Genomic DNA, 16,048 nt, shown 5'->3' with positions numbered 1-16,048 from the left:
TATATTTCTATTAAAAAAACAATAATTTATATATTAGTATAATTAAGGGAAAAGTAAAAAAAAAAAAAAAAAAATTTTTTTTTTTTTAAATCTATGAATTTATTAAAATTAATTGGAAAAAATAAGAAAATGAAGAATGAAAATATGGGTAATTCCATATTTTATTATTCCTGTTATGTTATTATAGGTAAAATGAAAAAATAAAAAAAAAATTTATTAATATATATATATATATATATATATGTATGTATTTATTATACATGCATTATATTATACATAATATATTAATATATATATATATATATTTATTGACATTGAAATATTTATATATAATACATTTATTTGCTGGAATATATGATATATAAATATTACTATACTATAACATATTTTTTTTTTTTTTTTTTTTCATTTAATTTTTTAGTTCTTACTATAATATTGTCTAAGTTTGTTGTAATCCCTTTGATGGCTCAAATGTTTTTGTACACATTCATTACAATATATATTGGAAGTCATGATAGTTTGAAACAATTAGAAGTAAGAAAATAAAAAAAAAGAACATATAAAATAATTATTTATGTGAAGGAAATCTTAAAAATATAAAACAACAAAGAATAATATTACTATATATAATGTTAAATTATTATATAATTATAAAAGTATATATATGTATATATATATATATATATATCTTTTATTCTACAGATTGATGATAAAACCAAAAAGTCAGACAACATAACAGCCTATGATGCTATGATGTTTCCAGTAATTGGATCTGCAGCTTTGCTTACTTTGTAATATAAAATACAAAAAAAAAAAAAAAAAATTAAATATATAAGAAACAACATATTAATATATAAATATATATTTATTTATTATTTTTCTTTTAGATATTTTGCATATAAGTTCCTAGATCCGTTTTATGTGAATTTATTATTGACTCTTTACCTAACCTTGGCGGGTGTATTTTCCTTACAGGGTGTATTTACAACAATCTTGGTACAAAAAAAAAATATATATAAATAAATAACAATGTATATATATATATATATATATATATATATATATATATATATATGTATATGGGTTGGTATATTTTATATTTACTTATAATATATAAAACGTACAATTGTAGTTAATTGCATATTGTGCGTTTATCAAAAGTTACAATTTTTATTTCATAAAAAGAGAAAGTGATTAATTAGGATAGTATATATAATAGTTTCCATGAGGTGGATACATTTATTCTGTTATGTGCACAAAAATATATTATTATATGAATATTATAATTTTAATATTACATATATATATATATATATATATATATATATATATATATTATTAATTTGTAGGAACCTGTTTTTCCAAATTTTTTTAAAAAAGATGAATATGTCAAAACATTCAAATTACCAAATTTTATATATAAAGGTATTTACAAGAAAAATAAATTCCTTATAAATACATAGAACATTCCTTTTTCTTCACATTAATATATATATTTATATTTTACTTGATTTATTTTATCATTTTTTTCATTTTTCTTCTTTCTTGTAGAACCTATTGTATTCAATACTAATAAAGGAGAAATAGTTTGCTTAATACTCAGCTTTGCTATAGGATTGCGTTGGATATTTTATAAAGACTTCATTACACATAACGTTTTGGCAGTTTCTTTTTGTTTTCAAGTAATTTAAAAAAATATGAGAAATTGGTATATACATATGTATGTATATATATATATATATATATATATATTTTTAATTATATGATTAAATTTAATATTTTATTTAATTCTTTTGTTAGGCCATATCTTTGGTAATTCTTAGCAACTTTTTAATAGGATTCTTATTATTAGTAAGAAAAAAAGAATATACAAAAATATGGGAGAATATATATTGTTTTTGGAAAATTGATTATTTATTCATATATATATATATATATATATATATATATATATATATATATATATATATATATATATATATATGTATATATTTATGTATTATATAAATTTTTATTTTACAGTCCGGTTTGTTTGTATATGATATTTTCTGGGTTTTTGGAAACGATGTTATGGTTACAGTAGCTAAGGTAAATTCAAAAGATTATAACAAGAACAATTAATATGTATAAATGTATATATATATATATAAATATATGTATTTATTTATTTATTTATTTTATATTTGTAGTCTTTTGAAGCTCCAGTAAAATTGTTATTCCCAGTTTCGAGTGATCCAGTACATTACAGTATGCTTGGTTTAGGAGATATTATTATACCAGGAATATTGATGTCTTTATGTTTACGTTTTGATTATTATTTATTTAAGAATAACATACATAAAGGAAACTTAAAGAAAATGTTTAATGATATATCTATACATGAATCTTTCAAGAAATATTATTTTTATACCATTATAATATTTTATGAATTAGGTTTAGTTGTTACATATTGTATGCTCTTTTATTTTGAACATCCTCAACCAGCTCTTCTTTATTTGGTACCGGCATGTATACTTGCCATATTAACTTGTTCCATATGCAAAAAAGAATTTAAATTAATGATAAAATATCAAGAAATTACAGACAAATCCAATACTGTAGATGATGCAAGTAAGAATAAAAAAAAAGATAAGGAAGAAATCCACAAAATTCAAGAGACCCCAGTGTCAAATGCAAAAAAAAGAATTACCAATAAATGAACACACAATTTATATTAATTATTAATTTTTAATTATTAATAATGTGTATAAATTGGATTATATTTTATGTATATATGTATATATAATAAGAGTCATAGTATATATTTTTTAAAACAAGAAAAAACAAAAAAAAATTATTTATAACATATAATGCAACTCATAATAAATTAATAATACCCTTAAAATAGAAATATATATCAAAGGATTCCTTTTTTTTTTTTAATTTTTATATAACATAAAGAAAAATATATATATATATATATATATATATATATTTATATATAACATCTTACATTACCAAACATTTAAATGTTTTGTTCATACATTGTTATACGTACATATAATATATATTTATAATATATTCCATTTTTTGTATGTGTTGGTATATTTTTTTTTTTTTTTTTTGATATTTTTTTTTGGACCTCATATAAAAAATTTTTTTTTTTTATTTTATGTTAATATATTTATTTTAAAATTAAGAAAAAAAAAAAAAAACTAAAATATGCTATATATTTTGAACTAAAATATATACATATATATTTATTTAAATAGTTTTTTAATGTAAAAAATTTATTCTAAAATAATTTATGCATACACATATATATATATATATATATATATATATATAACTGTACTTATATACATTTTTAAATATCATCACAAAAAAAAATTAATCACTCAACATTTTCTTCAATTTTGTTATTTAAATCATCTAAAGAAATATTTGAAACCATTAAAACCTATGTGGAAAAATATGTTTATATATTAATTCGATTTAATATTGGAATGTGTTAATGACTAAGTATTAAAATTTATATATTAAATATATTAATTATTTTTCATTTTTTCATTTTTTCATTTTTTCATTTTTTTTTTTTACCTTGTCCCTTGATTTCAATCCTGATACTATTGATATATCTCTTTTTTTCAAATTTACTGAAAAAAAATAATAAAATAAAAAAATAATAAAATATTAAAATGAATGAGGAAATATGTAAACATCTACTTTATTCTTTTTCTTATTCTATATTTAATATTTCAATTTACATATATCAGAGAAGTAGCCTATAATAGCTACATTCGATTGATTGTTGACCGGCTGTTCTTGTATATTTATATTTAAAACTTCTTTGTCCTGATTAAAATCTATAGCAAAAATAAACACATATATATATATATATATATATATATATATATATATATGAATATATGCTTATCTTAAATTGACGAAATATGAAAATTTTTCTTTTATATTATTTACATATAGACGTTTTTTTTGCGTTTGGTTTAACGCGCAAGGTGATTAGAAAACTTTCATTTTTTTTCTTTATATAACTAGGAAGTGATTCCACAACATTCTTTAACTATCAAAGAAAATAGAAAAAAGAAAAAAAAAAAAAAAAAAAACATAACTGTAAGATATATATATATATATATATATATATATATATATATATATATGGATCTATGTATGTATGTTAATTTTTTATTATTATTATTATTATATTATTATTATATTTTATATTTTACTGCTTCTTTTGATATATTCTTGGACATCTTGTTACCTAAGTTATTAAAAAAAATATATATATATAATCATCTTTTGCATATATATATATATATATATATATATATATATATAACTTAAAAATAGATTTAAATCAAATATTATTATTTTAACATAACAACATATTTAAATATAAATATTTTAATTCTATATATTCTTTAAAAGATTAATATATATATATATATATTATAGTACATCATTATTTCCATACATTAACATTTATACAATATTTTTAAACACTTATATAATACTTATATGTATAATATTTTTTTATACATACTTCTAAATATTGGAGTTAGTATATAATTTTTTCTCAAATGAAAAATTAAAAATCCACCATAGAGAGTTGCATATTGACATAACATTTATGTTTTTGATTTATTTTAAGAATAGTATTGCCTTATTTTATATCTTCATTTGTTTTGGTCATATAAATAAAGAAACGTTTGTTATATTAATAAAAAAATAATTTATTTTATATAATAAAAAATCAAAATATAAAAAAAAAAAAAATTCATACACGCCACTTTTTTTATTTATTTATTATATTATATATATATATATATATATATATATATATATATTTATTTATTTATATTCCAATCTTTTAAATTATTTTAAATATGTGTTAATATATATTTTTTTTTTCTATTAATAGATGAATATTATAAATTTAAAATATAACACAAACAATATTGTTTAAAAGTATAAAATATGATATTCATTTGTTTACTAAAAAAAATATATTTTCACAAATGGAAAAAGGGAAAAAAAAAAATTAAATAAAATAAAATAAAAAATAAAGTCAGACCTAAAATAAAATCGGTTCTATTACAGAATACATATATAAAATTTTTATTATTTATTTATTTTTTTTTATTTTAATTATTTTAACTTCTATAAATATATATATATATATATATATATATATATATATATACTGGTAATAATCTTTTGAAACACCTTTACATTAAAAAAAAAAGTTTCATAATAAATATATTAATTTATTTCTAAATAATTTTTAAGTCTTGATATATAATTTACAATATTATGTTCTTTCTTTTTAAGTAGGATTCATAATAAAAATATCCATTTTTATTTTAAATTATAATATTTTTCCCAAAAAAAAAAAAAAAAATGAAAATAAAATAAATACATATAATTATGTATTATATTATAATAATATAAAATTTGTTGTAATATATAATATACGGGTTTACTTTCTGATTTATTATATTATATATTATATATATATAATCCTGTATTTTCTATTTTCTATAATTTTCTTATAATAATAATTCATAAAAAATATAAAGTTTCAAAATATCTATAAATGTAGATAATATTATTTTTGCATATGTATAGAATATATTCTAAAGATAAAATGTTAATAATAAAAATGTAAATTAGTTCAACATGCGTGATATTTTATTTTATACATTTCTTGGCATATTAATAGAAAATAGGAATAATTTATTTTATTTTTGTATATTTTACATATATAAGAAATCCCCTTAATTTTATTTATTATTTTTTTTTTTCTCCTTTAATATATATATATATATATATATTATATATGTATATTATGTACACTTTTTATTAATTTATTTTATATATACCTTGAACTTCTTATAGAACCATTACCACATCATATAATATAAATTATATATATATAAATGTAATAATAATATTATTAATATTGTGGTATATATATATATATATATATATATATATTTATTTAAAGGAATATACATTATTTTATAAATAATATGGCATCTTTTTTTTTTTTTTTTTTTATACTTTCATTTATATGCATTATTTTTTTTAAAATATCCCGATATTTTTTAATTTTTACGCATATACAATAATTATGGGTTTATATTTTATTTTTTTTTGTGCATTTAAAAAGAATAAATTTACAGTACACTACCATATGTTTATCATACATCATAGGGATATGTACAAAATATTATTATATTATTTATATATTAATATATATATAGTTTTATGAATTATAAATATAAAATATATATATAATAACAACTTTATTTTATTTTATTTTTTTTTTTTAAGGCTTTCTAATTCCATATATGTATTATATATATAATATATACTATAATTTTTTTATATTTACATAAAATAAAAAAAAATATATATATATATATAATAGAACCAATTTATATATATAAATATAATTTTTTTATTACTTTAAATTCATTATATAAAATAATATATATTATAAATTTATAATATATATATATATATATATATATATATATATAAATATATTTAATTGAAATGAAGTAATTTTTATATTTAATATTTATTTTATATATATAATATTATAAGTATCTAGATATGCATAACTTTTTTTTTTTTTTCTTTTTTTTTTCATATAACTATTTTTATTTTATATATTATATATATACTGTATTATATATTATAAATATCATATAGATTTATTTTTATTTATTTATTTTTTTTTATTTTAAAATTTTAATTATATTATTTTTAATTTATTTTATATATATTTTTAAATGTAAATTTCTATATATTTATTTTTGTATTTATTAATATAAAATTAATATAGTTTTAAAAAAAAAATTATTTTAATTTTTTTTTTAATATATATAATTTATATATAAGTAGTCCGTTATGGAAATGATAATATTTACAAATATTTATGTGAGTTTTTAAGTAATTCTGAATTTTTAAAAAATAATAAATAATTAATATATATATATATATATATATATTTATTTATTTATTTATTTATTTATATTTTTTTTCCATTTATATTTTCGTTTTTATTTTATATTTTATTTATTGTTTGTTTTTATTTTATTTTTTATTTTTTTTTTTTGAGTGTACTAGTTCACCAACACCGTATAAATAGTATAATTTTATATTTTTAATATATATATTATATATTTTTGAGATGCTGTAAAAAATTATATAATTATATAAATATATTTATTTATTTATTCATTTATTTATTACAGGGTAAATATAAATATATTTATATATATATATATTTATATATAATTATATATTTTTTTTTTTTTTTTCTTCATATATATATATATATTCCTTATAATAGATATAATTTTTTAATACATATATATATATATTTATATCCATAAATGGATCTTTTTTATGTGTTTTTATTTCTCCCTCCTACTATTGGATTAATTTTTTCCATAATAGAATGTATATGGGTAAGTAATATAAATATTAAAGGACCAGAAGATAAGGCAGAAAAATTAGAAGATGGAGATAATCCAGTAGAGAAAATGAAAGAGATAGCATCTTATATTGCTGTTGGAGCTAATGCATTTTTAAAAAAAGAATTTCAATATTTAGCTGTTTTTATTATAGTATTTTCAATATTATTAGGATTTTTTGTTAATAGTTTTACTGCTGTTAGTTTCGTTCTTGGTTGTTTAACTTCCATATTATGTGGATATATTGGTATGAAGATTGCTGTTTATGCTAATGTAAGAACAACAAACGAAACATGGAAAAGCTTAGATAAAGGTTTCCAAGTAACCCTCAATGCAGGAACCGTTATGGGTTTTTCATTAGTTTCCTTTGGTATTATTGCCTTAGGATTATTAATTTTTGTTTATAAAACCTATGTATTTAAAAACACAATACCAGATAATCAAATATATAAAATTATAGCTGGTTTTGGTTTAGGTGGTTCATCTATTGCTTTATTTTCAAGAGTAGGTGGAGGTATTTATACCAAAGCTGCTGATGTAGGTGCTGACTTGTCAGGTAAAAATGAATATGGTATCCCAGAAGATGATATTAGAAATCCAGCATGTATTGCAGATAATGTAGGTGATAATGTTGGAGATATGGCTGGTATGGGTGCTGATTTATTTGGTTCTTTAGCTGAAAGTTTATGTGCAGCATTAGTTATTGGTTCATCAGTTATTTCCATTGCTGAAGGATCCCCTGGTAATGCCTTTCATTGTATTTTGTTCCCATTATTATTTGTCAGTTTCAGTGTTATTTGCAGTATGATAACATTTTATATTATCACGTACTCTGTTAAAATTAATGATAAAAAAGATGTAGAAAAATCATTGAAATATTTATTATTATTATCAACTGTATTACAATCACTAGCTATTCTAGCTATTGGATATCTATGTTTCCCAAGTTTAGTAAAATATAATTATTTAAAAGATATACATAGATGGAAAATTATAGTACCAGCCTTAGTTGGTTTATGGTCTGGATTAATAATTGGATTCACTACTGAATTTTATACTTCCTATTCTTTTAGTCCAGTACAAGAAATAGCAAACACACAAAAAGTTTCAGCTGCCACCGGTATCATTTATGGTTTATCATTAGGATATAAAAGTACATTTATTCCAATCATTTGTTTAAGTGCAACACTCGGTATATCATACGGATTATGTGATATATATGGTATAGCATTAGCTGCTGTAGGTATGTTAAGTACCTTATGTATTTGCTTAACAATTGATGCTTATGGACCAATATCAGACAATGCTGGTGGTATTGCAGAAATGGCTGGTCTCCCATCAGAAGTAAGAGAAAGAACAGATATACTTGATGCTGCAGGAAATACAACAGCAGCCATAGGAAAAGGTTTTGCTATTGGTTCTGCAGCCTTAGTTGCCTTTGCTTTATTTGGTGCATATGCAAGTAGTGCTAATTTACGTCATGTAAATATATTAAATTCATGGGTCATTATCGGTTTACTTATTGGTGCTATGTTACCTTACTTATTTTCTGCTCTAACTATGAAATCAGTAGCTATAGCAGCTAATAGTGTATTAAATGAATGCTTAGAACAATTTCCTTTAATTTTAGAGGGTAAACAAAAACCAGATTATGAAAAATGTATTAAAATATCAACTGATGCTTCATTAAGACAAATGATTGTACCAGGACTAATCTCTGTTTTCTCACCACTAATAATTGGTATGCTTATGGGAAAATATGCAACAGCTGGTTTATTAATAGGTATTATTTTATCAGGTATTCAACTAGCTTTTTCATCAACCAATTCTGGAGGAGCATGGGATAACGCAAAAAAATATATTGAATCAGGTGCTTTAGGAAAAGAACATTGCAAGGGATCAAATGCTCACAAAAACTCAGTTATTGGTGATACTGTAGGAGATCCATTAAAGGATACTTCGGGTCCATCTTTAAACATTTTAATTAAATTATCAGCAATTACATCTTTAGTTTTTGCTAATGTTATTGCTACCAAATTTACATCAACAAGGGGAGGACCAATATGGTTATAAATTTTTACATATACAAGAACAATATAAAAATATATATAGGGAACAAATCGAATATAATAAAAAGAAAAAATGTTGAGTCACAAATATGTAACATACAGAAATGAGTGTAGGAATTATTATTCAAAGTACTGTTATGAGTAATAAAAATTATTATATATAAATATATATATATATATATATATTTATGTATACATATTTTCATAATTTCATTGTCAATAAGAAATTAATTATATTCTTAATAATATATTATCATTGTTATTATATATATTTCTACTTATTTGTATAATTTAAATCTTCATAATAATTAATTATATTTTTAATTAAACATTTTTCATATCATATATATATATATATATATATTTGTTTGTGCTTTAAAATGCTTAATGTTAAATTTAAATGAAAAATGTATTATGGTGATTTCAACATACAAAAATGTGTATAATTAAAAAAAAAATTTCTTTTTAATTCATTTTTATTAATTACATATATATATATATATATATTACATATTATACGAAGTACGTACACACACTTATATGTTACCAAAAAAGAAAAATAGATAAACATAAAAGAATTAATCCGTTTTTTTTTTTATTATTGTCAAATATATGTTTATATATATATATTTTTAATTTTATATACATATAATGTGCATATTGTGAATTTTTCATGTTTTTTTTTTTTTTTTTTTTTTCTTTTTATTATTATTATCCTCATTTTTAAACTTCAATTTTTATATTTTTCTTTTATTCATATAATTGCTATTGGCAAAAATTAATACTGTCCTTTAATTTAAAATTTTTAAATATCTCACTGTTTTTACTGTCATAGGAAATCTAATTTGTAGGAATATAAATTGTACATATATATATATATATATATATATATATTTATATATTTATAAATATATGCATAAAACAATTTTGTTTTCTCCTCAATATTTTAATGCGAATCATAATAATTACATAACGTTGAAAAAAACTGCCGAATGTAAATTAGTACTTTATGATCATACAAATATTATTTAAAAGAAATATTTTAAGAATAAGATAAGAAAATATGTACTACTCATATTTTATATATATAAATTGATATATTTCTAAACAACCATATATATCATATAATTTATATATGTATTAATTATTCTATTTATACCTGTTAACAAGAAACATTTTCTACATTGCCTGTAGGACAAAATAAATTAATGAATATTTTTATTTTTATTACATTTATAGAATGTGATAAATATATAAAATTAATATATAGAAGTTAATATATTATTCTAAAAACACATTAATATATTGGAACAAGTTAATTAATAAAAAAAATTAGATAAATAATTTCATTTGCTTTTTAAAATATTATGTTCCACATATATATATATATATATATATATATATATATATATATATATAGTTCATATATTTGAATTTAAAAAAATGTATATTTCATTTCGACAATGAATAGACATATAATTATATTCAGAAAAAAATAAAAAATTCATAGTATTAAATAGGTTTAAAGAAATTCATAATTTTTTACTATATAAAAATTATAAAATGATCAGAAAAATATGAAACCACCAATTTTTTTAAATATTACATACACATAAAAAATTATAAATAACATAAATATATAATTATATATTTAATAAAACATATAACTGAAATGCTTATATTTACACATTCTACTTATATGCTCAAAAAAGTAATTGTTGCGTATATATTTATTTTAATATGACCTTTCTATATAATCTCATAATATATAACAGTGATTTTTTTTTTTGTTTTGCTTTTTTATATTAAATATATTCCAATTTATTATAATTCTTATATTTCTGAACTTGAATTTTACAAGAAATTCGTTATATATTCTATATATACATATATATATATATATATTGATATATTATTTAATCTTATTTCTTTTTTATTTTAAGCATTTATAAAAAGTAGGAATATATTTTATTTTATTTGTTTTAATACGGAAATAAGGAAGGAATAATAAGCACATATAATTAATAAAATAGTATAAATATAAATTTATAATATATTAATTTCCAGTAAAACATATAAAAATAAATCAATACATTTTAAGACGTCTAAAATAGTATTATATATATATATATATATATATATATATGTTGTCTTTATATAATATATATATATCAAACAATAATCTTATAAATGAACATAAAAAACAAATAATATATATATAATATATATATATAAAATCAAAAAACACATAATTAAAATTAAAAAAAAAAAAAAAAAATTGAGTTTCTTTTTTTTCCTTTTTTTAAATGTATCCCTTTTTTCGCAAAAGCATAATAGATAATTATTATTTAAAAACGTTTTTATATTTATATTGAGTTATATAATTTATTTTATCATTTTTTCTTTTTTTAAAATATATAAAATATGTATGTATGTATATATATATATATATATATGTACATTAAGTAAATTATTTTATTACATATATTATATGTATAATTTTTTTTTTTTTTATAAAATTTTAAACCGTAACAGGAATAATTATACATACATATAATATATATATATATAATATTATATATATAATATATATTTAATATTATTTAGGAATATACAAATATTAATTATAATATATATATATATATATATATATATATATATATATATATATATATTTGATTACATATATTTCATATTTAAACTCATTATATATTACATATATATTTTTTTATTATTACAGTAAAAAGTAATAATATCATATACATATATATATATGTATATTATATATATTATGTATAAATGTAATCCTTAATTTAATTTATTTTATTATTATAATTTTTTTCTTTCTTAAAGTATTATTTATTTTATTATATATAATTATATAATATATATTTTTTTTATGGTTTATGTATTTTTCAAATATTATGTAAAAAATTTAGTAGTTCCTTTTTTTCTTTTTTTCATTTTCATAAATATTATTTTATTTTATATATAATATATATTATATATATATATATATTTTTTTTTTCTCATAATTTTATCTTTTACTTTATTTTTGTTTTGTTTATATTTTTAGTGTAAATAAATGTGATACAATCGATTTTTTCTTTAATATTTATTTTATTATGTTTTTAAAAAATATTCTGTTAAATATTTAAATATATATATATATAATCGTATATATTTTATATAATGATATGTGAAAATATGATGTATTTTTATAATATATAAATATGAAAGAATAAATCAGAGCTGAATTAATATAAGAAAATGTAACCTTTTCATTACATACTTTTTACGTTTTTCCATATATTCTTTTCACATTATATATATTTATATATATATTATTTATATTAATGTATAACGTATAGTATAATATCGTAAAGTTTTAATTTATTGTGTATATAAAAAATGTATGAAAAAAAAAAATATATATACATATATAAAAATGAGAAAAAAAAATAATATAAAAGGAAATAAATATTTTCATTAACTATAATGGGGTGAAATACCTTTAAACGTCCAGTGCTCATATATGAATATATATATATATATATATTTTATATAATATATATTTATTTATTTATTTATTAATTTATTAATTTATTTATTTGTGAATTCCTTTATATTATAATATTTCGGTAATATATAGACCTTATGTATAATATGTAAATAGTACACCACTTAAAGACCCATATACATTAATCAAATGTATGTAACGTGTATATGTATGTATATATTTATTAATTTATATATATGAGGTAATATTATATATATATATATATATATATATATATATATATGTGAATTTTTTTTTTTTTTTTTTTTTTTTTTTATAATTGTTATAAATATATAATTGAAACTGATTTTGATATATATTATTTTTATGTATATATAGTTTATTCATTTTTTTCATATCTTTTCTTTGCCTTATATTGCCTTTTTGTTTATATATGCCTTATAATTTTATAATATAATCTTTATATTTTTATATTTATATATTTATATTTATATATTTATTTTATTTTATTTAATTTTTTTGGTGGGTACAACATTAATTATTACGTAGAGGCATCTGCATAACTATGTAATACACATAATATGTTTAAAAAATGGATAATCCAAACTTCAATAATTCATCATCTATAAATATGCCTTATTTTTTAAATAATAATAATAATAATATGAACTTAAATAAGAATTTGAATAGTGTAAATTGTACATCATTTTTAAATAATGGTGAAGGACAAAATGACCAAGGATTTAATAGTATGAATAAAAATGATGCGTCTATAGATATCTTAGTTAATCAGATGGAAAATTCATTTTCTATAAGTACTAATATAATAAAGAATGTAAGTAATTTATTGGAAAGTACAAAAATAGATGAAAAAATAAAAGGACTCAGATTAGTATATGCTTCATTACATTATAAATATAAAAATAATAATGATTATAAAAAGAATTTATTAAATAGAGGTTGCGTTATGTTAAATACACAAGATAAAAATGAAAATGATTTATATAATACAGATGGGAATAATAATATGATTAATAATAATAATAATAATAATGATCCAAATAATATGATGAATAATAATAATAGTAATAATAATAATAATTATAACACATTTTTCTCGAATACATATAATAATAATAATAATATGAATAATATGAATAATAGTAGTATATTAAATAATTATTCAACAAATGATCAAATTAATTTAAAGATGCTAAACTCTATGATTTTTACAAATTATAAAAGCATTTCAAATGTAGATGAATATTTCGAATTACTAGATAAATGTTTAACAAGAGAAAGTGTTATAGATATAAATTTAAGTGATATTTTCGAAATGAATATAATTAATATAATTAAAGCTTTATTATATAATTATATTTTTCATAATGATGAAATTATTGTAGAAGCCTTAACTTTATTAATAATTATTTTTGGATGTTGTAGTGGGTCTACCGAAAAAATAAAACAAGATGTAGTTGATGAATTATATACATGTTCTGTATATATGTTAAAAAATATATGTCAAAAATCATGTGAAAAAGTATATACTCCATTAATAGTACAACTTATAATATCCTTATTAAGAACTATAATGATATATGATATTTCTAAATTAAAAAATGATTTGATAGATAATAAAGGAATAGTAGATATTTTATTAAAAGCTATAGAAAATGTACCTAATTTAAATGGTGTACGTGTTTGTTATACTTTAGTAGTGTATGGTTTAAAAATGTTTTATGTATCTACATGTCAAATATATGAAAAATCTTTCTTAAGAGAATTAGAAGTTATTACAAATTATTTATCTACATGTATCAAAATGAATGACGAAAAGGTATTATTCTTAACTAGTTCAACTTGTATAACTATTTGTGAAAATCAAATCGGTATTGATGTATTATTAAAAACAGATATATTGCACAATGCTGTTATATTATGTGAATCATCAAATCCAGATCTAGCTTTTGAAGCATTGTCTATCATATCAAAAATTGCCTATGCAGCCAATCACCAACAAATATGTATCCTTATATCATGTAATGTAATAAAAGCATTGAAAAAAATTCTTAATAATACAAAAATCAAACCAGGTGCAAGAGCTAGAGCTTGTAATGCTTTAGGAAATATAGGTTGTGAAACTGCATCAGAAGTAGAACTACTAATCAAAAATGATGTTTTTCCACTATTAGTTGACATCTTTCAAACTGATAATGATTTCAACACAAAAATTGAAGCTGCATATGCTGTCTGTGCTTGTTTATCCAAAGCTAACCAAAAACAAGTAGGTTATATTATTTCCTGCACAGCAACTACTAATAGGCTGGGACAAAATATATGCATGCAACTTATAGCAGATATGTTAGAATTGGTTAGTGAATCAGATCCAATGAATAACGGAAGTGTCAAATTATGTAAAAGTATTCTTAGAGGTTTAGAAAATATATTAGATAAAGGGGATGATGAAACGAGAGATTTATCCCTATGGGAAAATCCATATGTATTTATGTTTAAAGAGGTACAAGGAGATATCAAACTTTTACAAATGCAATTTTTTCCAGAATATTATGTAGTTAATAAGACATATGATATATTAGCTAAATATTTTTCCTTAACATCTACATGGAATAATAGAAAGTAAACCAGAAGAAAAAAAAAAAAAATAAAAAAAAAAAAATAAAATAATAAAATAATTAATATAAAGATATAAAAAAAGAAATAAAAAAAAGAAATAAAGAAATACAACAATGATCTTTTCCAAATATTATTATTACTGTGATGTTTTTTTTTTTTTTTTTTTTTTTTTTTAATAATTATCATATTTATTTTTTTTTTATTATAATTTTTTTTTTTTTTTATAATTATAATATTTTTCCACTTTTTTTTTTTTTTTTTTTTTTTTTTTTTTTTTTTCCAAATATTCTTTTTTTATTTTTTTTTTTTTTTTTTAACTTTTTTTAAAAAAA

At 17.6% G+C, this 16,048-nt stretch overlaps 4 protein-coding genes across 4 annotated transcripts; 3 read left to right on the top strand and 1 right to left on the bottom strand.

The window, feature by feature from the left end:
* Window positions 1-93: 93 nt before the first annotated feature.
* PRSY57_1456300 (signal peptide peptidase) lies at window positions 94-2,699 on the top strand (the record flags this gene model as incomplete). The annotated part of the gene is made up of 9 exons (XM_012910159.2): window positions 94-187; window positions 422-534; window positions 703-791; window positions 888-996; window positions 1,350-1,425; window positions 1,552-1,682; window positions 1,801-1,851; window positions 2,023-2,088; window positions 2,190-2,699. The coding sequence occupies 9 exons, from the start codon at window positions 94-96 to the stop codon at window positions 2,697-2,699; spliced, it is 1,239 nt and encodes a 412-aa protein (XP_012765613.1).
* Window positions 2,700-3,373: 674 nt separating this feature from the next.
* Window positions 3,374-4,631, bottom strand: PRSY57_1456200 (conserved protein, unknown function; the record flags this gene model as incomplete). The annotated part of the gene is made up of 6 exons (XM_012910158.2): window positions 3,374-3,439; window positions 3,580-3,635; window positions 3,747-3,845; window positions 3,961-4,063; window positions 4,230-4,264; window positions 4,547-4,631. The coding sequence occupies 6 exons, from the start codon at window positions 4,629-4,631 to the stop codon at window positions 3,374-3,376; spliced, it is 444 nt and encodes a 147-aa protein (XP_012765612.2).
* Window positions 4,632-7,409: 2,778 nt separating this feature from the next.
* PRSY57_1456100 (V-type H(+)-translocating pyrophosphatase, putative) lies at window positions 7,410-9,563 on the top strand (the record flags this gene model as incomplete). Its single annotated transcript, XM_012910157.2, has 1 exon — window positions 7,410-9,563. The coding sequence occupies one exon, from the start codon at window positions 7,410-7,412 to the stop codon at window positions 9,561-9,563; it is 2,154 nt and encodes a 717-aa protein (XP_012765611.1).
* Window positions 9,564-13,671: 4,108 nt separating this feature from the next.
* On the top strand, window positions 13,672-15,723 carry PRSY57_1456000 (hypothetical protein; the record flags this gene model as incomplete). The annotated part of the gene is made up of 1 exon (XM_012910156.2): window positions 13,672-15,723. One exon carries the CDS (start codon window positions 13,672-13,674, stop codon window positions 15,721-15,723), a length of 2,052 nt encoding a protein of 683 aa, XP_012765610.2.
* Window positions 15,724-16,048: the final 325 nt, after the last annotated feature.

Source organism: Plasmodium reichenowi, chromosome 14 (genome assembly GCF_001601855.1).
Source record: "Plasmodium reichenowi strain SY57 chromosome 14, whole genome shotgun sequence".
Lineage (NCBI taxonomy): Eukaryota > Apicomplexa > Aconoidasida > Haemosporida > Plasmodiidae > Plasmodium > Plasmodium reichenowi.
The sequence above is the reverse complement of the archived record's forward strand: the minus strand, read 5'-3'. Positions and strand labels throughout refer to the sequence as shown.